The 27354-nt window shown below is 40.5% G+C and overlaps 10 protein-coding genes across 10 annotated transcripts; 5 read left to right on the forward strand and 5 right to left on the reverse strand. All coding sequences in view use genetic code 12, as the record gives it.

The window, feature by feature from the left end:
- Positions 1-483: 483 nt before the first annotated feature.
- Positions 484-3167, forward strand: SRC1 (Spliced mRNA and Cell cycle regulated gene). Its single transcript, XM_001383386.1, has 3 exons — positions 484-516; positions 632-2487; positions 2601-3167. Exons 1-3 carry the CDS (start codon positions 489-491, stop codon positions 3111-3113), a joined length of 2397 nt encoding a protein of 798 aa, XP_001383423.2. The 5' UTR covers positions 484-488; the 3' UTR covers positions 3114-3167.
- Positions 3168-3336: 169 nt separating this feature from the next.
- On the reverse strand, positions 3337-4503 carry PICST_30707 (predicted protein; the record flags this gene model as incomplete). Its single annotated transcript, XM_001383736.1, has 1 exon — positions 3337-4503. One exon carries the CDS (start codon positions 4501-4503, stop codon positions 3337-3339), a length of 1167 nt encoding a protein of 388 aa, XP_001383773.2.
- Positions 4504-6601: 2098 nt separating this feature from the next.
- Positions 6602-8539, forward strand: PICST_67290 (predicted protein; the record flags this gene model as incomplete). The annotated part of the gene is made up of 1 exon (XM_001383387.1): positions 6602-8539. One exon carries the CDS (start codon positions 6602-6604, stop codon positions 8387-8389), a length of 1788 nt encoding a protein of 595 aa, XP_001383424.2. The 3' UTR covers positions 8390-8539.
- A 329-nt stretch (positions 8540-8868) lies between these two features.
- On the forward strand, positions 8869-10172 carry PICST_82401 (predicted protein). Its single transcript, XM_001383388.1, has one exon. It carries the CDS (start codon positions 9340-9342, stop codon positions 10036-10038), a length of 699 nt encoding a protein of 232 aa, XP_001383425.1. The 5' UTR covers positions 8869-9339; the 3' UTR covers positions 10039-10172.
- Positions 10173-10826: 654 nt separating this feature from the next.
- Positions 10827-12500, forward strand: SHM2 (serine hydroxymethyltransferase). The gene has a single exon (XM_001383389.1). The coding sequence runs from the start codon at positions 10858-10860 to the stop codon at positions 12268-12270; it is 1413 nt and encodes a 470-aa protein (XP_001383426.1). The 5' UTR covers positions 10827-10857; the 3' UTR covers positions 12271-12500.
- Positions 12501-13490: 990 nt separating this feature from the next.
- STL1 (sugar transporter) lies at positions 13491-15077 on the reverse strand (the record flags this gene model as incomplete). Its single annotated transcript, XM_001383737.1, has 1 exon — positions 13491-15077. A coding segment is annotated over one exon (1587 nt), but the record flags the coding sequence as incomplete, so codon positions are not given.
- A 1507-nt stretch (positions 15078-16584) lies between these two features.
- On the reverse strand, positions 16585-18300 carry HDT2 (conserved hypothetical protein; the record flags this gene model as incomplete). The annotated part of the gene is made up of 1 exon (XM_001383738.1): positions 16585-18300. The coding sequence occupies one exon, from the start codon at positions 18298-18300 to the stop codon at positions 16585-16587; it is 1716 nt and encodes a 571-aa protein (XP_001383775.2).
- Positions 18301-18931: 631 nt separating this feature from the next.
- Positions 18932-21211, reverse strand: PICST_30713 (predicted protein; the record flags this gene model as incomplete). The annotated part of the gene is made up of 1 exon (XM_001383739.1): positions 18932-21211. One exon carries the CDS (start codon positions 21209-21211, stop codon positions 18932-18934), a length of 2280 nt encoding a protein of 759 aa, XP_001383776.2.
- Positions 21212-22797: 1586 nt separating this feature from the next.
- On the forward strand, positions 22798-23862 carry PICST_30714 (predicted protein; the record flags this gene model as incomplete). The annotated part of the gene is made up of 1 exon (XM_001383390.1): positions 22798-23862. The coding sequence occupies one exon, from the start codon at positions 22798-22800 to the stop codon at positions 23860-23862; it is 1065 nt and encodes a 354-aa protein (XP_001383427.2).
- Positions 23863-24177: 315 nt separating this feature from the next.
- On the reverse strand, positions 24178-26964 carry PICST_30715 (predicted protein; the record flags this gene model as incomplete). The annotated part of the gene is made up of 1 exon (XM_001383740.1): positions 24178-26964. The coding sequence occupies one exon, from the start codon at positions 26962-26964 to the stop codon at positions 24178-24180; it is 2787 nt and encodes a 928-aa protein (XP_001383777.2).
- Positions 26965-27354: the final 390 nt, after the last annotated feature.

The following is a 27354-nucleotide window of genomic DNA, read 5'->3' on the forward strand; positions in this document are numbered from 1 at the left end:
TAAACAAATATAGAAATTAAAAAAGGGCATTGGAAAAGCTTAGAACTACTTTTTAATTCCGTATGTACAGAGAAATACAACACATACATTGGGCGTTTTTGTTCCTCACATAATTGTTATAGTCGCATGGTTGCAAGTTGCAAATTCGGCGCCTAAATGCACCTGGGTTTTTCTCTTGCATATTCAAATTAGAAAGAGACGCCATGCCAAAGTTTAAATTACAGATGTATCCATCTGCTCATATATAATTTCTTTCACTGTCACATGTATTTTTGCTTGCCTTTTGCCACCTACATTTACATGACCCAAGGACCGCCTGAGCATTTCGTTTTCAATTTTCGATTTGGCTGACTTGTTTTTTGCGCACTTTTTTACCAACAAAATTGCCAGCCACAAAACGCTGGGGTAAACATCACGGAAAAATAAAAACATAAACATTAACAAATGTGTCCAGTTCTTCTTTTGCAAGCTTAGAATTACCACCAACAATGGAGGACGAAGAGTATCTCGAAGAAGGTTAGTGATTTCAATACAAATACGTGTTGGCACGCAACAATTTTGCGGATTTCTGAGTTTTTCACTCATAAGAGGAACCACACATACATTTTCAAATAGTACTAACATTATCCAGGATTCGATCCGAAAACTTTAAAAGTAGCCCAATTGAAGGAAATTTTGAACGACAAAAATGTCAGTATTCCTTCCAACGTCAAAAAGGCCCAATTAGTAGAGTTGTTCAACCGTGAAGTCAAACTGGCTACTCCTGATGCTGCCGAAGCAAGCAAGAAGTTTGAGTCAGCAGAGACTAAATCTGAAGATTCAGAGGAAAAGCACAAGAAGAAAAAGACATCGAGGAAAGCAAAAGTAGCAAAGGAATCGGAATTAGAAGTGACAGAAAACTCAGGAAAAGAATCAATCAATTCAGACAGTAAAGCTGAAGGTGGAGCTGTCCCAGATGTCAAGACTCCTTCCAAAATTACTCCATCCAAAAAGACTCCATCTAAATCGATCAAAGCGGAATCACCGGCTCTGGAAGCGTCTGTGAAGAGTCCTTCTTCAGCAAAGAAGAGAAAGAGCGAGGGTCCTACATCGAAAGAAAAGAGGACCAAGGCTGACGAGTCGTTAACAAATGAGAAATCTCCGAAGACTATCAAGAAACCAAAAGCGAAGAGCCCATCGGTCAGAAGTCCTAGGAGCCCTAAACTTGAACAGCATAAGGCTCCGCTCTCTCCCCTTAAGAAGACAAAGCCAAAATCGATATTCGACGAAGATGATGACGATGAGCTTCTTGGACTAGTACCTAAGTCTGTCAAGACACCTGTGAAGTCAGAAAAACCGAATACACCTATCAAATCTACTCAAAAAACTGTTTCATCTGCATCTATCAAAAAGGAATCTGCTTCCAAGATAAAGAAGACGACTCCGAAGTCTCCGACTACACCATCTATAAGGACCGCAGTCAAGTCAGCAACTACTTCAACCAGAAAGAAGTCGCCTAAAGCTGCATCAATAGTTAACTCTCCAACTGGTTCCAAAGACGTCACTAATAACTCTTTCAGGACTGTTGAAGAAGAAGTACAAAACTTCGACCAAGAATTGCAAAGAATAAAGAACAAGGAAACTGCTTCTATAGACATGGCATTGGCTTCAGAATTGGGTATTGCTGTTCAAGGCTTAGCTCCTGTAATTGCTACTCCAAGAATCGAGTCTTCATCTACTTCTAAAAAGAGCCCAGAAAGTCATCACCATATTCTCACACCTAAGCCAAGGCTTGTCCCTATCAATCAACAGATCAACGAGTTGATTGAAGAACAAGACGATGTTGAGGAAGAAGATGATGAAGAAATCAAAGTTGAAATTGACGCACACGGTGAAGAAGAAGAAGAAGTTGAACTTGAGTCACATCCTGAACAGGTAAAAGTGAACCGCCCTTTGACTCCTGTCCTTTTTACATTCTTCACATGGATTGTTATTGTCTCTGCCGGTTTGTTTGGTTACTGGTACAGAGAACAGACATTTTTGAGTGGTTACTGTGGTCAAGAGATTGACAAGCCGACATTTCCTTATGCTGACAACGTCATCTTGAAAACTATTGGAAACTATTTGGATGCAAACTTCAAGCCAGAATGTGTTCCATGTCCTTCCCATGCAAGATGCTTCCCTTACCTTGAATTAGGATGTTTTGAAGACTTCATTGAATTCAAACCTTGGGACAACTTCTTAAAGCCGTACAATAAGAAATGTATTCCCGATTCCAAGAAGGCAGAAAAGTTGGAAATCATGATCGACGTAGCGTTGGACTTATTAAGAAGCAAGAATGCTAATGTTCAATGTGGCCAGTCGACCAATAACGAAGAAGCTGGAATTGAATTGGGCGACTTGCACGATTTATTGTTATCTATGAAAGCTCCCTACATCACTATTGAAGAATTTGAAGAATTGTGGCAGAGATCTATTATTGAGTTGGAAAAGGAACCCGAAGTAATTGTAAGGCAAGTTTAATTTTGAGAATCAGAAATTGGGATTGAATACAAAAGACAGTATTCAGTTTACAATCAGTTGATCCACTAATAAGACAAACATACTAACTAAGATTTTAGAAGGGATATTCAAGTGTACCACTCCCGGAATTCGTTGCTAACTCTAACCACACTGACGAAGACCAGAACACGAACAAGGTTCTTCGATCAGCGTCCTTATCGAACCTTAGCTTAAAATGTCAGATCCAAAACAGTGTAGTGGGCTCGTTGGTTAAGTACAAGTATCGGATTATAGTATTTGTGGCAATCTTCTTGGTAGTTAAGTATGTTCAATACCGTTATCAAGTTCATAGGACTGAAAAATTGAAGGTAGATATCATCTACAAGGAAGTAATCCACAAACTTCAGCACCAAGCTAAGCTATCATCCCAAGTTCGTGGGAAGATCAATGCGTATATAGGAGCCAACCAACTTCGTGATTTGATTCTAGCCAACGAGCACAACTTGAAGCGCAGAATCAACCTTTGGCAACAAGTGGTAGGCAAGGTTGATCAAAACACCAACATTACCTCTCAACTAATTGAGGATCATGGTGAAATCATGAACGTCTGGCAGTGGATCAGTGAACTCTAGTATATATGTTGAATTGTATAAAGTAAATAGATAATAGCATGTATATTTTAATAATAGATTTTCAATTATCATTTATCAATCATTAAATAGTTTATCAAGACAGAATATTTCAGATTGAGACATTGGAATAGTGGTCAGCATACCAACACCCCTACAATTAATTCAACAGTCTCTGCTTCTACAAGTTAGAACAAGTTAGAAATCTATTAATGCGAAACCTAAATTAATTACTGGAATGATATGCCAAAATATTTGGATAACCCCAACAGAGATATCCCAACGGTTTGGCGATATAGCATACACCTTCTGTCTCGATACCATCGTAACCTTCAGATCTATCCCAGGAAGTACCGATGATGTAGTTGGTAGGGAATACGACGCCCTGTTTGTAGATGACAGATTTGGCAAACAAGACTGCTCCACCGACGGAGTCCAAGGGTACAGCATATTCGAATTCATGTAGATGCTGTTCTCTTTCATTGTTCTTGTTGTCTACATAGTTTTGGAAATGGTACATTTTTCCTGGAACATCACGAGGAACGTAATCCCATTGTTCCCATCTATCATCATCCATCTTTTCGAGCTGATTTTCGTCTGGCTTTGTACGTTGTCCTCTCCAGGAATTTTTATCATAATCTTGGTTGCCATCACGAATGATACGGGGAACAATAATGTCTTTCTTGGAGTTGATAAATGTGGATATGACTTTATCGGAATGGTCCAACTTGATGATATCAGCATCAAGAAACAAGGTGTACTGTTCTTGGTGTAAAGCAGTGTATAGAACGAAATTACGGGCTCTGGCAATTAAACGACGGCGCAAGCGTTGAACATTGTCGTTGTGTCTTTGATCTCTGGAAAATCCTGAGTTTTCCTCAAGGAACGGAGCCAGCAAAAGTGTAACTTTTCGAAGTGCTGGATTCTCGTAGATAGAAGAGTTCGTGTTGAAAATTGTCTCAACCTTACTGAATTCGGATGCACTGTTAATGAGGAAAGCAAGCGAGATGTCGTGTGTGTCATGTTGATACAAGGTGGAGATGGTATCGAAAAAGTCTACAAAGGTTCTTCCTTCCCCGTAGCCTGAGTTCAGTGCAATGGTCAGTACAATGAGAACTGTAGGTCTAGTTTTGCGGTCATCAAAAGGAGAATTCTTGACAGGAATATTACCATTGCTTCTTTGGTTATTCAGCACATATTCGACCTTGGTGTAGTTGAATTCTTCGTCAACGAATATGTTTTTGACGTATGGTTCTTTAATTGTGGATTTGTGTGTTGCTAAAGAAGCTGTAAAGTTCGCGAATTTTTGGTGGTGGCTGTGAGAGGTAAACACAAGGAAGAGAATGAGTAGCAAGGGGACAACCAAGTATCGCTTACCGTATTTGCCACGCATCTTATGGGGCTATATAGTGAAAAGTAAGCTGTGGAAAAGAAGTCAAATAAAATCAAATAAAATCGAGAAAAGTTCTTAATATAGACTTGTGTGAGGAGAATTGGTCTTAGATTCTTGCTATATAATAATATGCCAAAAATATCTTCCGCGCCCAGGAACACAAAGCAGTACAAATAATTCAAGAAGTAGAAAGTTGTAATTAGACGCCCAATTGAAGAGCAGATGGCTCGCTACTTAAACTATTTTTTATAGTATTTGGGTTGATAAATGTACCCATGTGTATCTCGCTTGATGCTCCAAACGCGCTCACGACATCTTATATTGAGCTCCCGTAACAATGACATTGACTTTTGCTCGTCCCGTTACCATCATCACATTTACCAAGTACCTTGTATACGCTTAGCACTATTCCTCAATTTCGGAAAATAGTCTCTTCAAGTACCGACTGGAATATGTGGCACTTATTATTATTCAGTTTGGAAACAAAGAATTTTCAGGAAGCAGTCCCTCTTACAGGCTCCATGAACCAAAAACGCAGTTTGTCACAGTTCACACATTCGGGCTCCTGCGATCGTAGAAGCGTAAATGCACAGAGCTTGTGAATTGGTAAACGTCCATTGAACTCGTTCTTGTTCACAATTCTAGCTACAGACTACAACCAAAGACTTGCTTTGCTGAAATGCTTGGTTCTTACATTTACATAGTTCACGTAGCAGGCGACTTTAGCAAGTATTATGCGACTGGTGGAAATATTGTTCCCCTTTCAGAACCTCAAATTCAGAGGCTCAAGAGTGGCAAAAGAATTATGTCAAAAGTCTATTTTATTTTTTCAAGACAATTGCTAACCAAGAAATGTTTAAATTTAGTCAGTCGGCAAGGGGCCCAAAAGATAGAGTCTTCAATTGAGAAGAGAGCGACTGGCCAGATGTAGTTGAAACCGTAACGTCTACTTAAGACCCATCTCATGGCTCCCAACCCAGCCTAAGACACTATTTTTCCCATTCATATGGAAGAAATTCTCCGACGGTGATATCTTGTGAGTTCACCAACCATAATTGAATATTTCACTTAACATGGCCACGTTTCTTCCACCGTGGCACTCTTATGCAGATTCATATTTGAGACCATGTAGGCTTATCAATGAAGCGCGATAAGAGGCTGTTGTGACAGTACCATCGATGACGCGGCACTGATGACGTGCTATTCTAAATCAAGTAAAAAGAAGATCCAAACCAGTAAGAGCCAGAGACCCTGCTGCATTGGTAGCGGTTGGCTTCGTTTTAATTTGGTCTTCGAAGAACCTTTGTATTTTTTTCACTAACTATACTCCAAATGTAATGAACACTACCCTTTTGTTTCTTAGATTACCAGACTGTTAGTGCTCATATCAAAGTTATAACGTATATTTTAACCTTTGCAGACTTCACAAATTAATATCTTCTTGAAGAAAGCCCTGATAAACATCAATCGACTTGATGTTCCCCTTTCCTCTGTCCATCGTAATTCCATGATATTCTAGTATTTTTGCAATTCCTTTAAAAAATACAGATAGATAAAAAATATAAGTATTTGTAATTTATTTGATCTTATCGCCCAAGCAACTGGAAAGCAACTTGCTTTGGGAATGAGCCTTTAATTGCGAATACTCCTCAGGGATTATTGTAGCAGGATTTAGAACTTGATAGTACCCATCTTATCAATTTTTACAAGGAGGGCCCCCAGGAGAAGAATACGAATACCACAGAATATTGTTATTTTTAATTAGGGCAGCATATATACAATTTTCACATCGTCCGTCTCCTGATTACACATATATCTTTTATTTTCTAAGAGCTACGATCTTCGTCCATTTTTACTTGAAAGGTTTCCTCATCAAGACCTGATTTAGATTGATCAGAGATAATCCCTACCATTTCGCGATTTTGTAGCTCAAAAGTCCGATATCCTGCCTCTTTGGTTTCGTATTATGTAATCTATCTGAGCAGGTTCTCCAGATTTGTACTGTGCATAATGGCTTGATAGTTCTGTTATTCTAGAATTTCATATAGTAACTGCTACTTTTGCAAGTATTTCGTATATATTATAAAGTCACCGTAACATGACTTCCTTCCTCGACCTAGACGATGATATCTTGGTCTGTATACTTCCTCAATTCTTATCCCCTCACGATATTTTCAATGTCTCAATATTGAATAAATCAATATATAATTTGAACTACAACTCGTCGCTTTCATCCAAGCTTTTCCAACAATTGTACAACAAGATCTTCACCAACAATGACAACAACTTCAAACTCTCGTATAGTGACAAGCTCAATTGGAAACAATTGTTCCAGTTGCGCTGCTCGCTGAAACAGCAAGTCTATACTTGGGGATCATCGCAGTTTGGTAGATTAGGATACCTTGTAGATAAGATTGACCAGAACCATGTAACTTCAAGAAGTCTCGGATTCCGAGGTGTCCATACCCCGACTGCTATACCACAATCCGCAGGTCACATTGTCACTGATATTGTTGCCAGTGGATTTCAGTTCATTGTGCTTTCGTCTAGAAGCCAATTGGTTACCACGGGATTCTCCGATGCACCTGCAATTCTGCGCGAGTCAACTCCAGGTCCCATAGGAAGCAAAGATTACCAGGGGAATTTGATGGCGCTGAATCTGGCTGCTGTTCCCTTCACAGAAGTCGTGGGCTCTCGTAGAAGTATCAGAAGACCTGGCGTCATGCCAATGCCGGCCAATCGTTATGACCATGATGTCATAGAGACTCAGCCGGCCAGAACCCCAAGGGATACACCCATGAATCCAAATTTGACAAGACCACCAGATCAATTGACATTTCCGCCTGAATTGGGCTACAATAACGAAGATAATGAGACATCTAAAAAGATTGTTGATTCTAATTTTTTGACGACTATAACTTTCCCTAATTACGAGCCCGACGCCTATCCCATTTCGATTTCCTGTGGAAGACAGCACTACATAGTTCTCGATAGCCACAACAGAATAGCTTCATGGGATACAGGGTGTAGGTCCAATGCAGCAGTCTTGCTTCGGTTCCCAGGCATTGATCCGAGTTTGCCCATATTGAAGATCTGCGCTGGTTGGAATCTTTCCTGTTGCTACATCTACGACGTTGGTTTGGTGATGTGGTATACTCGTAATGCGATAACGAAAGAACAGTATGAGGCTGGTGATCGCAATGTAGATGCACACTATGTAGTGATTCCGTACACCAAGCGGGATGTCGTAGACTTCACAGTGGGCTCGGACTTTGTGCTCTTTATCAAGAAATCAGATGGGAAATTGTACAAGTTTGGTATGAATGCGCAAGAACTAGCTACAAGAGATAGGCAAATTGGAGTCAGACCAGACGAGACACAAGAGGCAATAGAACCTGTCCCCAGCTTTAACAACTGGCTAGCCCGGACCAATTTGCAGAACGGCTCCTCAGCGGAGTTTACTCGCCTCAATTGCTGCTATACGAATTTTGTGGTATTCACCAACGACGACGACGTGCTTATTGGTGGTCGTAGCCATCTCGAAGATAGCTCGGAGGAATCGGAGAGCCCTCCGAAAATTATTCCCGAGCTCCAGAAACAGAACATCAAATCAGTCGAAATCGGCGACTACCATTTCCTAGCACTAACTACAGATGGCAATATACTTAGCTGGGGCCTAGAGTCCAGCAATTGTGGCTGTTTAGGATTGGGCGCCAAAGAGGAGTTTGTCCAGAATAACGGTCCCAGTGTTGTCAAAGACTTGGGCCCCAATAAGGGCATGGAAGTGTTGGTACCTACCCGTGTCAAGAATCCACCAATTCCGGGCAAGTGGGTCTCTATTGCAGCCAGTGGCTGGCACTCTGCCGGAGTTTATGTTGCAGAGTAAGGAGAAATATATAGGCTCAGCGTGCATTGGGGCAAATATAATAGACGGTCGTGAAGGCTGAGTAATTATATAATATATTTAGTTAAATTTAGCCAGATTATATAAAGAAATATATAAGTAGTCTATAGAAGACGAGCGAAGAGCTTGAAGATCAGAGCAAATAATTGATTTACACTGTACAAAATACCGAAACACAAACAACTACTCTTGAGCACAGGCTAGGCAGTTGCTATATACATTAATTATATACGAGGATACAACCCTGAACTGCACCGTATAAGCATTTATACGATGTATACAGAGAGTATCTAATTTTAAGCGATAGAGTCACTTCTTTGCCCTGCGCTACCACCTCGTTCACACCAGATCCAGGCAGAAAAAACAAAAAACTGGATACAGAAAATTTGAACGGCGTTAATGAAAACAACTTCTTTTCGCCAGTCTAAACTCAACACATCGTCGTCTTCCACGAGCTTGCAAGCGCATTCAAGTCGTTGTTGTTCGAAATTTGTCACGTGTAAGCCCGTTAGTTACTCGTTCTGAAGGAGAGCTTCCCCTAGTGAATCTTGAATCATCGTCAGAAGGCCTCCATCCAACTCAACTGTTCATTTAATTGAAAGACCAGCGCTGGGAATATCAATCATCTTCAATTCTGAACGTAATCTCAGTAGCAGTACATTCCACATTCAAGCTTGCAGTAGTTATTGTTTGTTTGTTGCGATAAGAGTCATCCCTTTTTTGATACAGCTGGATCATAGTTCTAGACTCAAACTGCCAGAACCAGATTTGAATTCGTTTCAATTATACTTTAATATTTAACGACTACATTCTGCTTCTATCATTATCAACGAACTCATTAATCGTTGAAACACACTTGTTTTTCTTGAATTGATTATTAAACTGCAGACTAATTCTGAAGTATCTGTCGTGTTCGTAAATCGTAATTGCATATGTCTGTCTCATCTGAAAACGACCATTTGTCGCCGCTCGACCTCAGTCCTAGACAGAGACCCCATTCCAACAGCATCAATAGCATTGGATCTCCGGGTCGCAATAGAAGCAACTCAGGTACCTTTAGCTCGGGTCATATAAATAACAGCATTCCGCTTACTCCGACAGGGTCGCATCATCAACACACCGTTAATACCAGACCCAGACGGTCGTCCTCCATCATTCAGCACTTGGAGCCAGACACTTTGGACACGAAAATCGACCAGGCACTTAATCCCAATGTCAATGCGAACTGGGTGCACCAAAAAGGTGCTTGGATCATCCACATCGTTCTCATTGTGTTTTTGAAGTTGTTCTTCAACTTCATCACCGTATTGGACAACGACTGGAGATGGACTTTGACCAACTTGACGTACAACATCGGTTCGTATATTATGTTTCATCAAGTTAAAGGGACTCCGTTTGAGTTCAACTCGGGAGCTTACGATAACTTGACTATGTGGGAACAAATAGACAATGGAGACCAGTACACGCCAACGAAGAAATTCTTGATGTCGGTGCCTATTGGTCTCTTTTTGATCAGTACCCACTACTCAAACTACAACTTGAACTTATTTGTATTGAACGGAGTCAGCTGTCTCTGTGTGGTGGTTCCCAAGTTGGCCATTGCCCATAGATTGAGAGTGACGTTGTACTAGTCCAAGGGCAAGCGAAGATTTGAGTACCGTTTGTTTTACTGTTTTACTCTGCGGAGGACTTTCTAATACATCCATATATATTTGAAGAGGCTACCGGCTTATGATTCGAGATTATACATTAATATACATAAAAGAGAGAGAATGTAGATATTGTAGAGATAACTACAGAATTCAGTGGATTATTTGTAAAACCTATAGGAGATGCCATGTAAGAGCTTTCTGGATTAGCGTTACCGTGCAGCTTATAGGCTCTACACAAAAGCTTATACAAATTAATCGTCGGAGTGTCTCTGGTCCGACTAATTCTGCCTGATTCAATCAGCCGAGTCAGCAGTACAGACATGGGTACTACGTCTAGCTTTGACTCTGTGCGATAAAGATAGAGATGGAGAGAATGCATAGAGACGGTTGGCAGAAAACAGTTAAGAAAATAGAAGAATAACCAAATATATAGAGAGAAACTTGAGTAGGATTATGAGAAATTTCTGAAGAATTGTTGTAATCTCATGAACAAGTAAATACCTATATAGACAGTTCATTATGGCAGAGAAGACCACTTTATTTGTCCTTTTTATGGCATTTTTCAAATCAGCTTGGTGCTCCACTAATAGGTTCCATAATTCCCCATACTATGCGCATTTTTTTTTTGACTCCGGCCCGTATTGCAATTAAATCTTTTTCCCCATCCCGTTGACTCAAGCGCATCGTGTTGTATAAAAGGGAGAGAATGTCGAGGTGGATTTTTCACTTTTCGCAGAGCCTTTGCTTGACAATCTGAAACCCACCAGTTCAATTCCTCCCCGAAATCTCTCTCCCGCAATGCCTTACGCCCTCTCTGAATCGCACAAGCAATTGGTCTCGGGCCATTTAGCCGAAACCGACCCGGAAGTCGACCAAATCATCAAGGATGAAATCGACAGACAAAGACACTCCATCGTGCTCATTGCTTCTGAAAACTTCACCACCACCGCCGTTTTCGACGCCTTGGGAACGCCCATGTGTAACAAGTACTCCGAAGGTTACCCTGGTGCCAGATACTACGGTGGTAACGAACACATCGACAGAATCGAGCTCTTGTGTCAGGAAAGAGCCTTGAAGGCCTTCAACGTCACTGCTGACAAGTGGGGTGTCAATGTTCAGACCCTTTCTGGTTCTCCAGCCAACTTGCAAGTCTACCAGGCTATCATGAAGCCCCACGAAAGATTGATGGGTTTGGACTTGCCTCACGGTGGTCATTTGTCCCACGGCTACCAAACCGACTCCAGAAAGATCTCGGCTGTTTCTACTTATTTTGAAACCATGCCATACAGAGTTGATTTGGCAACTGGTTTGATCGACTACGACATGTTGGAAAAGACTGCTGTCTTGTTCAGACCAAAGGTTTTGGTTGCTGGTACATCTGCTTACTGTAGATTGATAGACTACAAGAGAATGAGAGAAATCGCCGACAAGGTCGGTGCCTACCTTGTTGTCGACATGGCCCACATCTCTGGTTTGGTCGCTGCTGGAGTAATTCCATCTCCTTTCGAATATGCTGACATCGTCACCACCACCACCCACAAGTCGTTGAGAGGCCCAAGAGGTGCCATGATCTTCTTCAGAAGAGGTGTCAGATCTGTCAACCCTAAGACTGGTCAAGAAATCTTGTACGACTTGGAAAACCCAATCAACTTCTCGGTTTTCCCTGGCCACCAAGGTGGTCCACACAACCACACCATCACTGCTTTAGCTACTGCCTTGAAGCAAGCTGCTACTCCTGAGTTCAGAGAGTACCAGGAACAGGTATTGAAGAACGCCAAGGTGTTGGAAACTGAATTCCTTGCTAAGGGATACCAGTTGGTTTCCCACGGTACCGACTCGCACATGGTGTTGGTTTCCTTGAAGGATAAGAACATCGACGGTGCCAGAGTTGAAACCGTCTGTGAAAAGATCAACATTGCCTTGAACAAGAACTCCATTCCAGGCGACAAATCTGCCTTAGTTCCAGGTGGTGTAAGAATCGGTGCTCCTGCCATGACCACCAGAGGCTTGGGTGAAGAAGACTTCAAGAAGATCGTCACCTACATTGACTTTGCCGTCAACTACGCCAAGGAGCTTCAAGCTTCGTTGCCAAAGGAAGCCAACAAATTGAAGGACTTCAAGAGCGCCGTGTTGAACGGTGACGACGAAAAGTTGAAGGCTGTAAAGGCCGAAATCTCGCAATGGGCTGGCGAATTCCCATTGTCTGTTTAAGTTTTTAACAAACGACCCAATTATGATAAAATCACGTATAAATTTCTTGAAAAAATGACTACGAAACTTGTATAGCTTCATTTCTATGTTATGGCTTATGGCAAGCAAAACATTCCATACTACTTGAATTCAACATTCTTAATGAACTTGATGTAGTTTTTATGACTATGGTATTCAACATCTACATATACATACATAATATTAATTCTACTTATACATATACTAATTACTGCAGAACGTGAATTTTGTTAATATCAAAGCATAGCATGTCAACGTCCAGCTTACGTTGATATCTATGAAGAACTCTACTAGCTTCTTTCATCTAAAATATTATCTTAAATATTCTCGATATGTTCCCATATATATTTACTTTCATTGCTAATACACTAGATTAACTTGGCATCCTTGAATGCTTGCTCCAACTTACCTTCCTTTTCCAATCTCTTCAAGTCTTCTTCATTACCCCAACGCTTTCCGTTGAAGAAAATTGTAGGAACCCACTTTCTGCCGGAAATCTGAGTGAAGGCAGCCTCTAATTTGGTAGCTTCCTCCTCGTCAGCAAACTTGTCCAATTCGATGATATGAACCTTGTCCCTCACATTGTACTGGTCCCACACTCTGTAGGTGTAGTGACAGTCGGGGCACCAGGACTTGGACAACTGGAGAAAAGGGTGGGTGCTGATTAATTCCTGGGCTTTATCAAGATATTCCTGCGAGGCCATTTTACGAGAATGTATTTATTGCGATGGGATCAACAAAGATCTAAAGAAAGAAGAAGAGTATATCCATTCAAAAAAAGAAGTCAAGCTGTCGTTGGAATTACTACTGAAGATGCGAAAAATCGTCTTTTGTGGTGTCAAACTGTGGATCCAAAGCTGGTCCTGTTCACAAAGACAATTCGTTTCTACTATGGGTGGTAGCAGCTTCACAAATTTAAGACTCTGTATAAAATAATAGGTGCAATCAACTGTAATTCTCTAGGTACTCATGCTCCGGCAACTGATAGACAAGTCATAAATATATATTTTCAGTAAATACAAATGGCTAATGGAATTCTTAAAAAGTAGTTATGGGGTTGATATAAAATCTGTATTAGTGTATTATTATGTCTAGCTATATTTTATAATTATCTAGGCTGCTTTAGGTTTTTCTGGGTAGTCTTCACCAATTTCACCAGCATTGGCGTCATTGTTGTTCAATACACCCTCGTTACCAATGCTAGAGCTGCTGGATGCGTTTTCTTTGGTTTCAAATGCTTCCTTGTCGAATGTACCATCGTCAAACAAGCCCAATCTGTTGGCTTCGTCTTCAATTTCGTGGTTGGACAACTTTGGCATGGTTGCAGCAACTCTCCATGGCTGTCTTTTGTCAACGAATGCCTTCGCAAAGATGATATCGATTTCTTCCAACGATCTTCCAGCTGTTTCTGGGTAGAAGAAGAAAATAATAGGAACGAAAAGGAAGTTCATCACAGCAAAGAAAAGATAGGCTCCCCATCTGGTGTTAGTGACAAAGACAGGGGTGAACATAACAACAGCAAAGTTACAGATCCAGTTGGTACAAGTGGAAATTGCAGAAGCTATAGTTCTAGTTCTCAAAGGATTGATTTCTGGTGGGTATACCCATGGCAATGGCAAGATGGTGAAGGCGAAGAAACAAATAAACAAGAATAAACCAACTGCGGCACCCTTGGCGTTGTTTTCAGTATCGTCAATCAAACAGGCAAAGGTGATAGTGAATGCAATACCTTGTCCCATAGCACCAATCAAGAACAAGTTTCTACGTCCAAGAGTATCGACCAAGAAGAAGGAAGGAATTGTGAAAATGGCGTAGACAGTTGCGAAAACACCACCGATAATCAATGCCATTCTTCTTTCTAAACCAATAGTGTCTTGAAACAAGACAGTGGAATAGTAAATGGCAGCGTTACAACCAGTGAACTGCTGAAAGAATTGGGTGCTGGATCCAATAACCATTCTTTGCCAGTGCTGGGTCTTACCACCAGTAAACACTTCCTTGACGGAAGCATGTCCAGCAAACTTGTCTACACTTTCCTGAATAACTTCAGCTTCATTAAGAATTTCTTCGTCGTCTTCGGGCAAGTCTTTCAAAGCAGACAACACTTGAAGAGCCTCTGCTCTTCTGTGGTTAGCAACCAACCATCTTGGAGAGTCGGGCAATTGCAACATTCCCACAAATAAAACGGAAGCAAACACTATTTGGAAAGCAACTGGAAATCTCCAGGAAACTGAATTGTCGACATAAGACAAACCGAAATCCAACCAGTAGGCAATACATGTACCCACAGCGACAACGGAACCTTCCAAGTTGACCAATCTTCCTCTGTTTTCAGCTCTTGACATTTCCGATTGCCAAACTGGAATGGTGGCAGTATTCATACCATTACCAATACCAGTGATAACTCTACCAATAACAAACTGACCTAATGACCAGTGTGGATGGAAGGCGGTTACAGAAATAACTGTTCCCAAGATGATAATAAGCGAGCCACAAAGCACAAGAGGTCTTCTTCCAATTCTTTCACCTCTTAACAAGGCAAACACAGCACCAAAGAAACAACCAAGCTCGTAACAGGAGGTGACGGCACCTTGGATAGTACTGTTATTTCTAGTGGCGGGAAACTCAGAGTTGAATTGATCAGCAGTAATAATTCCGGACATCAACCCTTGATCATATCCGAATAATGAGAAACCAGTGACAGCCACTACAGTGATGAAGGCTCTCAACTTCTTGCCCCTCAACCCGAAAGTGTTGGTTCTAGCTGTTAACCAATCAAGATATGCCATAATGTATCAACTATGGTGTTATTATTAATATGGAAAGTTAAATATGGTAAGGGAGTTGAGAATTGCAATACTTCTTTTTGAGAAGATATAAATTCACAGCCAAAAGCGTATAGCGCAAATAAAAAAGGAAACTACAAAATGGAAGTACGTCATAGCCCTGATATTTATACCTACTCGTCTGACACGAACAGCTTGGAAAATCTTTTATTAACCTGACCACATCCCCATAAAAATTGTCAAACTCGACCGAGCCTAGCCTTACTACTTGAAGTGCTGCTGTTGTACTTGCTATATTGGGAAGAATTTATTCTGGTGCAGGATGACGTAACCAAGGACGTGTTTTGAAGGATGTGTGCATATAGTTATTCCGGGTTACAAATTGGTTTAGTCAGTACCATTTCTACAAACCTTTAACAGTCGGCTCAGGACATTTTGCTTGTCTAAACGAAAGCCTAAACATGAATCATTGGTTATCCCCCACCCGGTTTTTCAAACTTGGTCGATCTCCCCTCATTTCCCCTACAGAAGCCTCCATGCAATAGAGCCACCAGAAGACCCTAATCCTGCGAAAAAAGTTCCGTTTCAGTAGTGCACGGCAGGACCCCGTTAAATTGAAAAATTTGTTTAGTTTCAATTTCATATGGGCGCAAATCCTTGTGCAACCATATTAACCGAGCTTACCAGCTGCAAACGCCGAACAGATGTCTTGATGAGAAAAAAACGCCTGAAAAAAATCCCTGTTAGTATGTGAGAGCTGGTAATGTTGCTTTGCTGGTCAGAATTTATTTTTACGTTTCTTTATATATTTGTTTGTTAGAAAGAATCTGCTTGTTTAAAACTTGCTTTCCTTCGGATAGCACATACACACTCTATTGTTCTAGTCTACTCGGATGCAAATGAAATAAGAGGTTTCGCAATGCGTAGTTTGTGTTCATAACCATCACAATCAAGGTCGTTTCTTTTTATCTCTTTTGGTTTGAATTTCGGTCTAATCTATGAAACTCTACTTTTGTAGATATAGATACACGTTTGTGATTATCGTTTTTACGTCATAGCAGATACAAAACGACTGGAAGATCTGCCTAAAGCTACATCCATCTTATCCCATCACTGGAGGTGGACCCGTTAGTTAGTAGTCTCGCTATTTTTGAATATTGAAGCTATCTATCTTTCCTGCCTCGTTATCTTCGTTTCCCACTATTTCTTCTCCGCTCTTTTCCACGGGTGCAACAAATTACTAGCAGATTGGGTTCGATTCTCGGTAATCCTGTCTCTATGATTATACCACCAGTTCCAAGCAAATTAGTCATTTGAACTACAGCAAAAAGTGGGGCATTCCTCAAAGCGGAACGGGTGCAACATAGGATAATATGCCAAATTTTAAATAAGAAAAATCCCGTCCCACCAAGAAAATAAATTTTTTATAACCTACTCAACTAATACATAATAAAATTTTGGCAGCACAAATTACTAATAAATCCGGAATATATTTCTAATCTAAACGAAACTATGTAGCAGCTCTTTCGATATTTCTATACATGTCCAACAAACTAAAATAATGTCCCACTACCCCCAACACGACACAGATATGCCAGATATTATGACTTGCCAAAAAGTAGTCGACCCACCACAACGAAAGGAACTCATGACTGTAGGGAGTAGTGGTTGGCTTCTCGGGAAAATGTTTGGCTATAATATCTTTGAATCTGGCCTCTTCTTCGTCCTCTGGTAAATGCTTTTCCTCGATATTCTCAAACTCCTCTTCAATTTCTTCGATTTCTTCACGACCACTATTTTCGATATTGTCCAATAAGACGTCTCTGGTGTCATAGTTGTGGTGGCATACTTTAGTGTTCTCTTCAATGATCACATCATATCTCCATCTTTCTGGAATTAGACCTCCGTAGAAAATAACCCCCAACCAGTACCACACAAAACTCTTGTAGACAAGAGGAAAGAAGAACTTGAGTGTGGGGAGAACGCCTTCGTATATCGCCATACAAACACCGGCAGATGCACCCAAAAATGCTAACCCCATGAAGAAGCCGATTCTCACGGATCTACATTCGGGCTTATCGAAGTAAGGCGACCAATTAAATGCGAACCCGGAGGTACCACAAATCGTGGAAAACGTTATATACACCTTTAGGATCTTGGGGTAATTGAACAATGCACAGTATTCTGCAGCTATAACGGAACAAGTAATCAACACAGTGATTCCAGTATAGTCTACACATGCACACATTTGTCTGGTAGGCAAGTGGGCAAAACAGGAATACGTATGCCATGTCACAGAACTGATAAGACACTTCAAGGCCGCTCCAAAAAAGACGAAGACGGGCAAGTTGTCATTGAACGAGTTCAGCTTGTAAACATCGGTATTAGGGAAGTGCCAGAGAGTTAAATATCCCACAAAAAAGAATCCTATGATATGGGTCCATATGTTCATAGATTCGTTGTGGTTGAATTCAAAGATCGACTTTAGCATGGTGCTGTGGTTCAACGAGTACCGATAACCATATACTATGTACTTGTTTTCTCTCCAACTTAGAGGCAACTCGTAGTAGTGCAAGTATCTGTCTTTGGCATTCTTCAAAGCTCTATTGAAGTTAAAAAATCGTAACTGAAGAAGTGTGGAGTCTTCTTCGTAGTCGAGTCTTCTTTCTGGCTTGTTGTCGTTGATGAAGGCATCGATCAGTAGCAATTTTTCATCGAAATACTGGATGGTGGCTATGATTTTTTGAGACAAGATCTCCTTTCTGTTGCTTGAACTAGCTATTAATTCTTTGTCTACGGAACTTGCAGAATCACTATCTTCAGAAGATGTGCTGTTGAATAAATAGTTATACTGGTCATCAAGCGTATTGTACAAGTACTCCAAGTTGGTGAAAGAAGATCGCAATACGGAGTCCTTGATGAGATGAAGTCTCTGGTGAATGAGGTTCAAATTGTTGATGGAGTAGTTCTTGATGTTGGACAAGCTAGCTGTGCTATCTCGTCTTGAACGAGAGACATTTTCCGCAAAAGTTGACAAGTTGAGCTCTTTAGCTTCTTTGAGTTCTTGGGACTTGAATTTGAAAAAGTGCTCAAAGTTGTCTAAACGAGACTCGATAGACGATAAGAAAACGTCTAATTTTTCAACCAAAAGCTCTTCAGTTGTAGGAACAGACTCGAAAGACTTGTCATTGGAAGATGTTCCTCTGTGTCTGATTTCAGTTTCCATGGCTGTTGATTGAAGAATGAATGGCTTCGACCTGGACAAGACAGTCGAGGTCAGTAGAGAACGAGAAAAGCTCTAGCAGAACGTGGGACTTAAAAAAGTGTGTATCTATAGCGTTACTATAGTATTTCTAATTAGTTTAGAACTTGAATGGAGTTCTAACAAACTGAAGCTATTCTATGATTTCGGTCGTCAGTAGCACATTGAACTTTCCAATTCAGAAGAATCAAAAATATTGGCAAAGGAAAAAGCAATTGTGCGACATTAGGCATTTGATATTTGCAATCGCTTGGCCGGTGAGACATTTTCTAGCGGAAAAAAAGACAAATACGACACTCCCCCTTTTTTTAGCTGGGGTGAATTAAATCAAAAAGCCTCTCTGCAGTTGGCTGAAAGCTGGGAAGCGCCTGTGATATACAAAGATTTCGTGAATATACGTGGACAGTACGTATTTGGATCGTGCTGTGAACTGCTAGAAGTAAAAGAGAAGAAATATCTATGTCTACTCTCTTTCAATTCATTCACCGATATCTACGCTTTCTCTTACTGGAAACAATTAATATATTAAATTATGTCTATAAGCAGCTGTAGTTGCTGAATGCGAAAAAAGTTGTCCATTATAAATTAGTGTTGTTTAGTTCAGAATTCTTGCTTGTCTTCTAGGCTTCTCTATGTTTTCAAAGTCATACAAGCACTTTCTGAGCGGTTTGGGTGCAATCTTGAATGTAGATGTGAGCTCGTTGTAAATTTCCTTGAAGTGTGGTGTCTGTGCCAGGAAGTTGGTATCATTACCTGTTCTGTCAAAAAGGAATATACTCTCAAGGGTATGGGTATCTGTGTGTTTCTTAGTGAGGTAGTATTCCACAAGAACATCAGTGACTTCAAGCAAGCTAAGAGCGTCTTCTTCTGTCATGTTCTGAACAAAATTAGTGACCTTTTCTTTGTCAACCTTTTCAATGTCATCCTCTTTGTAGAAGTTAGTCTTCGAAAACGTGTCTATTATATATGTTTCTTGTATCCACAAGTTCAACACGCTTACAAAGTACCAACCACCGTATTCATAACGAGATAAACCTTTGGAATACTCGAACTTTAATCTGTTGGTTATGGTAGATGGAATGTACACTGGGACACCACCCATCATAGAGTAACGTAAAGGAGACAATTGATCCAACTTGTAAAAATGCTTACGGCGATCGTTGTAGATTTCTGCTTTGTCGTCTCCATCTTGCTTCGAAATTTCAGTCAATTCGAACTTTTCCTTTTTGCTATACTCTTCCGGCAAATTGGCATCTGACTTACTGAGACCGGTGATGTCAATATAAATACCGGAGTCGACGTCGACGAATCTGGCATCAATATGGTTATGACCTGAAATCCCTCTGTGATGCATATAGCTGCCAACATCAATTAAGAATCTACCGTAGCCATCTTCTGGGTTTTCAACAACTAAGGTCTGGTTGAAGTCACGAGCTAAACGAACAAGATCTGCCATTGGCATTTGAATATCGATATCAACGTCAAATGGAAACATCAACCCATTCCAATACCATGACAACAATGGACCATGCATTATCCAAGAAATGATACCTTTCTCTTCGGCAAAAGTGTTCCATGTCCTCAACAATCTTTCCAATATGATATTTGTTCTAATATTCTTGTCTTGTTGAGTCCAACCTTCTCTATGGTAATTCAAAGCTCCGTTGAAGAACCTCCAGTCGTAGTGCCAACCCCATTCGTGGTCAAGATTGTCTGGATCTTGGTTGTCGATGACTGGCATTCCGAAATAGACTGGCTCAGAAGTATCGTTGTATTGAGCACATTCAATCAACCCAGAAAGGTACAGTTTTTCCAGGTGTGAAAGCTCGGGTTTATTTATCAATGCTTCTGCTTGCAGTTCGATGCTTTCAAAATTGAATGATTTGGCTTCTAAGTGAAACTCTCTGGATGCTCTGGGATTGGATTGCTTCTTGAGTGTGTGGTACATTTTGTAACCCTTATCTTCTGGCTGTAAATGAAGGGGAGTGACGGCTTCCTTCAACTTGTTCAACTCATCGATGTGGTTCAACTTGATAACGAAGTCTTCGTCTACTTCTTCAATATTGATATTGTTGCTGACTAAGTAATTGTCTATCATTTGTGAGCTAGCCAATCTCTGATTAGAGTTCAAGTCTACATCAAATTCGTAGGTACCACCTTTTTTGTCTCCATTTAAGATTATCACACGATAAGGTTTTGGCAAATGTGTGAGAGCATGCGCTTTAGCTTGGAAAACTCGGAGGTTGTTGACAGAACGGTCTTCGTGTCTGGCATGTGCATTGATTATGGCTCCTGGTAATTGTTCTTTATACTTAAATCCCAATGCCTTGAGTTCAGACTCTGGAAAATCATTGTTTTCGATACAGAAATATGGGTCTGGCTGGTTGTTGGTGTTTTCCATCAACCATTCACAGCTAATCCTTTCATCAATAGGTTTGACCAACTCTTTGTTCAACGAAGTCAAGTCCATCCAGTCTGCCCAGTTGAAAGGTAAAATGGGAGTGTTCAGATACAGATTGGCATCGACCACTCTTGATCCCGCGTCTTTTGTTCTTAAATATTGTGTTCTAAGTTCGTTTAAATACATGGAAAGTGTGAATCTTGGATCGTAGTATAGTTCCTTCTTGCTAGCCCAGGAGTCGTCATTTTCGTATTTGGCAAGGAAGGGTCTGATAGGAACATCGATTTGGACTTCCGTGAGTGCTGTGTTAGATACCCAGTATTGGTCTGGGTTCTTCTCGACCTCTTTGAACAAGACTTCTACTGACTTCTCGAAGGACTTCAGTCTTCTAGGGTAGTTGAATGATGGTTCTTGTGATATGACGAATGCTGGAATTCTATTTTCGGTTACTCTATTGAATGCAAAGTACATCATGTTGACGATCAACAACGACATAAGAAAGAGCTTCCCTGTCCGGGACACGAGTTTGTTGACCACGAAATTCTTTATTTTGATCATGGCAAGATGTGTGAGATTATGATAAATGAACAAGACAAATATTGAAAGCGATGATGAATGTTTGGACTAGGCGATTACGTGGAAAATGAATATAAAAAAAGGATGCAGAAATGATGGGAGTACCTGAGGAGGAAGAAAATCGTTTAATTAATAAAGAAAACATTCATCCGTCTCTTGAAAGAGCTGAGCGGTTAAAAATATAACAACTATTTTTTCTTTACCAAGAAAAATTATTGATGATATTATCGTAATTTTCTGAATAAGGTTTGAGCATACAGCTAACACAAACAAAATTTATAAAAAGAATATGCCCCTACAGCAGATTACTACACAATGCTACACAATGCTACACAGTAATTATACCATTTATATTTGGCGTCCTACAAGGTTGCTAACTTTGTAACTGCGATCTTGGTGTCTGTTGCTCATAAATTTTTCTACTGGAAAATAGGGCGCCCCATCGGTACACGAAAATGTGCAGTTGCTTTTTTCCTGTGTTTTGAGACGCAAATATCAGCCAGCTGGGAAGAAATCTATTGGTTAGCTGTACAAAAATGCCAGCCACACAACTTTGCAAAGCTCTGCTCGAGTCAATCAGATGCTGCTGGGGCGGACGACTAATCAGCCCTGATCGAACTTAGCTAGATTGTGTTCCTTTAGACAATGGCCTCTCCTTCCTGGTTTTGAGCCCTCAGGTTTTACTGTGGGTCTGGTAGAATTTTCTTCACGAGCTGCAGGTTGCCCTGTAGATTGATCACACGACCTTAATCTATACCGGATCCTGTGAACATTCACGCGACTTCTTTCCTATACCAGGTCTGATTAAAGTTCATCTCTATGGGCCAGAAGAGATTCCCCCACAGTGACAGAACGCGCTAAACTTGGAGCCATTAAAGGTTTCGGAGCCGCTTCCACTGCGTAGAGTTTTCTCTGGTTTTCTCCTTCTCTCAGCGCGTACAAGTCTTCCGTGGGCGCAACTGTTCATGCGCATGTTGTCGACGATAATTTCCACAGATAAGTGATATTTTTCCAAAAAAATTCATCCTCCGTTATCGCTAATTCCGCCCATGACAAACTTGCAGGATCCTAGACTAAAACGGCATTAGCGCAGCCTGAATCGTCGATCTCAGACTCACAGTGCACACCTCAGCAGAGCAGCTCTTTGCCCCTAGTCTAGCCGACACCAATTGCTACAGTCAAGATGGCCGTTGAAAAATAGTCCTGGGCGCTTTCGGTACAAGTAAACCGTTTTGAAGCCGTTGGCAAGTCCGGAGGTGAACACGAAAACGGAGAGCCAGATAAGACATCTGTACAAAAGTACGCAATGTAGAATTTATTCAGAATAATTATATTATTTTCACTTGTTTATGGGTCCAATAGCCATGTTTGACTTTCCATACTACAGCTGCATAACTCCTTGCTCTATTTCAGCTCTATTTCCAGTATCCCACGCCACTATAATCTCGATTCTAAACCTACAATAGCTTACCATACATTCCTGTATGTCGACTCATTTTACGCGTGACTTTTTGCAGGTGATTCGTGGGCCGATATGTAATCTTGAAATGTTGAACCTAAACATCCTGAAACGACATCCAAAAGACCAACTACAGCTGGCTGGGAATATGAGTGCGGATGGGGACTTCGATATTGACCATCGCGACATATTTCAGAACTTGGATGTTAGCCTTCTAGAGCTTTTACATCGTCGTAGAGTGACGGAGCGTTTTCTAAACGCTTCGCCCGACGAGAGAATCGCTATACTCAACGAAGAGATGGACACTCTTGGCCAGGAAATTGATGATACTTTAATAGAGAGGCATAATCTCTACACTGAACAAAGAGGTCACGTCCACAACTCAGTGTTTCGGTGGGTCTGGATCGGTATTCCTCTTCCAGTCTTCAGATCTCGCAACTTTTATAGAAATTATAGTATGAGACGCATGTTGACCGTGTTGGCCGCATTTGTTACTGCTCTATGGCAGCGTTTCGTTCGTATGGTGCTGTTGGTTGCGTTTGGCTTTGCACTTTTCAATTATGTGCCTAATCTATTCCGAATGGTGCTTGTTATCGGAAACCAAATCACATTTTCCGAAAACTTCTTAAGAGATGCTTTGACTTATATATTCCGTGACAACACAGCAATGATGGAACGTCACCTTCTCATCTTGAAGAGCAATTACGATTTGTCCGCTGGAATTGCTGGCGACAGCTCCGTGTTTAACACCACCTACTCATTGGCATACAATATTACCTGTAGATACCTAATGAGTTTCTTCATTGATTTCGGAGAGGACACCGCTGTGTATATTGACAACAAATCGTTGGTGTTCAAGTTTGGTGATGTAATTAACAGCTGCTTCCCGGTGTTGACGAGCCATCCCTGGTATGGGACCTTTGTCACCGTCTCGGTGTATATGTTGTACTCTGTAGTGGGAATCCTCATCTGTGTGAACATCAACTGGTTCTACGCAGCCAACATTCTCAACCGTATCCTGAGATACAGACGGTTTTACTTTAGCTTGGCCAAGATCGTGTGGAAGAGCTTGTTTTCGGAAGTCTTATAGCTTCTTAAGATTGCTTCGCATTTGCTATCTTGCATAGTCACATTTTGCTTGACATCATGATCTCTGGAAGATCTTGTTAATGACATTTTTACGACAAAATTAATTAGAGTATAATAGTTAATTTATAAATGACTATTATCAGTAGTCTGCTATTTGAGGAATTTTTTTTGTGTTTTATGAGAAATCGTTGCAAAATGTTTAATTTTGCACCCAATTCACAATAACTTACATTTGTGGAAAACTAGTAGTGATTGAATTAGGAGTACACTAGAAAACCATTTATGAAATGTTGATAAACTGCTTATGCTACGAAGTCTATATTTTAAGATTTGTCAATAATGTCGAAAGTTGGGACTTCACTGAATCGTCTAATTTGTCCAATTCAGAAGTGCCGTAGTCGACCAAGTTCTTCTCCAAATCGAAAAGCTTCTGTTTGAGAACCCTTTCATTGCTATGATCGCCCAAATCCTCTTCAGCATTCAAGTGATTGAATTCTTCCACGTCTTCAAGGTCGATTCCAAGCCCCTTTGTATTGAATTCTCCATATAATTGGTTATTGACTTCTTCCCACTTCGAATCAATTTTATCTTGTGCTGTTTCATCGCCCGTACTAGCCTGAACCTCCAAAAATTCTTTGAATAATTTCCTACGGAGAATCGTTCTTTCGGCTCTAGAATTCAACTGTTTAAGGAAAAGCTCCTCATCAATTCCTAAATTGGCCGACGAAAGATTTAGCTTCACAGTCTCCTCATCAAAAAACTTAATTCGGAGGGCTACAAGAAATTTTTCTATCCAAAGAACAAGCCCTTTGAATAAATGTTCGTCATCTTTGACATACAACGTGTGAATGAACTTCCAGAGCACATCCTCATGTTTGTCGAAAAGCGATTTTAATCTGTCGAAAACTTCGAACGAGTTTAAATAGTAAATCTCTTGATTGTTGATAATACTGAGTTCTTTCATGAGATCGTCCATGAATTTCTGGAAGTCCCTGAAAACTACATGAATATCTGCTTTGGTAAATATTCTCATCATCGGCTGGTAAAACACCATTAAGAAGTTCTTGATGAGTTTTGTCAACTCTGGCTCTTTCCATAGCTGCTTGAAAAGATCAGCATCCTTTTTTCTTATTTGAACCTGCCAGTATTGCTTCAAATTTAGGTACAAAGCAGAATCTACTACATTCTTATGTTCTGCCAACTGGTCGTATGACATTTGGGACTTAACAATCTGGCTATACTTGTATTTGTCTTCAATTGTTCTCAACGGAGGTTTAATGAGATCAGTGGATAAAACAGTTAGCAAAAGATCCTGAGACTTCTCATAAGACTCCCTCTTTATTGCATCAACTACAGCATAGTCCACATCAGTATACCTTTCAATTCTTTCAAGGAATATCTCGTACTCCGAATCAAGCTTCTCTTCTCGAAGTAATTTCAACTCAGTTTCGTAGCTACTCAAACTTTCATCCAACAACATCACAAATATCATTGAGAGTAGATTTCTGGAGCCGGACTTTTTTGCGATCTCTTTGAGCTCTTCTTCATCCTTGGATCCCCAACTAGGAATGGACACAGTAGGGATATTCACAAGTAAGAGGTCTACTATTCTTGAAACTATCTTCAACGGATTGGTAAATCTCAAGATTCCATAAACCAAGTTATATGGGAATAGTCTGTGGAATTTGCGACATCTATTCAACCAATCATTGGAATTGTCTTGACTCAAGAATACTTGGTATAAGGTTGCAGCTGCCTCAAGCTTACACCATTCATTAAGAGTTTTCAAAAACGGAGTCTGTTTCTTGATATCAGACGATTTGCCTATTTGATCGAATATACCAGAAAGAGTGCTCGGATTCATGATGATGTCTTTCTTCAAAGATTCAAAGTCTTTTGTAAGATTTACAATGACTTTGGCTGTCTGCTTTTGAAACTCCACCTGGGTTTTCAACATGGTCCTTTCATGTTCAATTCTGTTTTTGTGATCCTCAAGTTCAACTTCAGAGAGTTGACGGTAGTTAAAACTGCCGTGGTCAATGAAATCTAGAAATATATCGGAATGTACGATTTCAGGATACTTACTAAGAGTTCTTAAATAGCCTCTTAACGAAAGCCTGAGTTTTTCTCTTACTAATTTTGTTGTTTTTGAAGAGCCATTTACAGTACTAGATAACGATGCCAACTCTGATTCAGTGTCTTTCTCGTGCGCAATATCATTGTACCCGTTGTCGTTACTGAATTTTCGAGGTAATTCTGAAACCTCAGTAGACATTACGCCTGGCAAGTGTCGCTTGAGTTTGCTTTCCAAAGTCTTGAATTCATGATAATGGCGTGCTATAAAATGGCTCTTATACTGAAAATTTCCATCAACTGACTCTCTGGTGGTGACCTGTATCACAAATTCGTAATGGTGTCGAGGGGCCAGAGGTCTAGAGGAGGTCACAAATCTCATTGGGCTCCAAGAAGAAATACTGTTTGACGGAGTTCCTGCTACAGCTGCGCCAGTTCTTCTTAGAGCAACGATATTGATACTCAAGTTATGGTGAAACTTTTTCATATCGTGTTTATCAATATCGTCTACACACAACGCGTCGTCATTCAAATTGGCCAGAAACTTATCCATTTTGCCAGTATCCAGAGGCTTCAAATGGCTTTCATTGAGGTAGGTGAGTTCCTTATTGGTGATAATGACAGAATTGTAGAACAACAACATTCCAGAAAGGAATTTCTTGTTGACTTGTCGTCTTTTAGTTGCATTTGTTTGCCTTTCCTCAGAGCTACTGATGTTCTTGCTATTGAAACTCTCAACGAAGGGCTGGACTGTTTCCTGCCAGAAGGCACGTTGGACATTGTCTGAATTCGAAGCGATGAATGGGAATTGAGCAACAAAATTGCGCATATAGAAAGTTGACAAAGGTAAAACATCAAATCCTGACTTTTTGAGGGTCGTCTTGAACGGAAATCCCACCAACTCACAAACGTCTGCTCGTGAGAAAGTGTGGAGTTCATCAGAGAGCCGATATTCAAGAAGATACTTCTTGAGGAAATGCTCCTGCGCCGGAGTTAGGCCGTCAAGAAAGTCGTTTGAGGTGTTCTTCATAAAGATGCCGAGCTGTAAGCAAGAAAATACTTCTCGATGAAAAGTAGATTTGAAATGTAGGAAGCTACTGAAGCTTTATCTTTATACTATAGCTGAATCTTTTTGGAATCGGGTGTATATACAGGTCTCTATATACGGCTGATTTTCCGTAGATAAAGTCTATTCTTCTTTCAAGTTTAAAGAAGAAGTCAATATATAAATCAAATAGTAAAACAGGTGGTTTTATCTGGGAGCTAATTTTACCGTTGGTATGTCCCGGCAACGGCATAATACGCAAAAACATCCAATAATCTTCTCTATGGGCAATGTCCAGCTTGTTGAACCCAAATAAGATCCTGCATAGTTTGCATCATATTATAAGAATGGCATGTGATCGCAGTCACGCACCAT

Source organism: Scheffersomyces stipitis, chromosome 3 (assembly GCF_000209165.1).
Source record: "Scheffersomyces stipitis CBS 6054 chromosome 3, complete sequence".
NCBI classification, from domain to species: domain Eukaryota; kingdom Fungi; phylum Ascomycota; class Pichiomycetes; order Serinales; family Debaryomycetaceae; genus Scheffersomyces; species Scheffersomyces stipitis.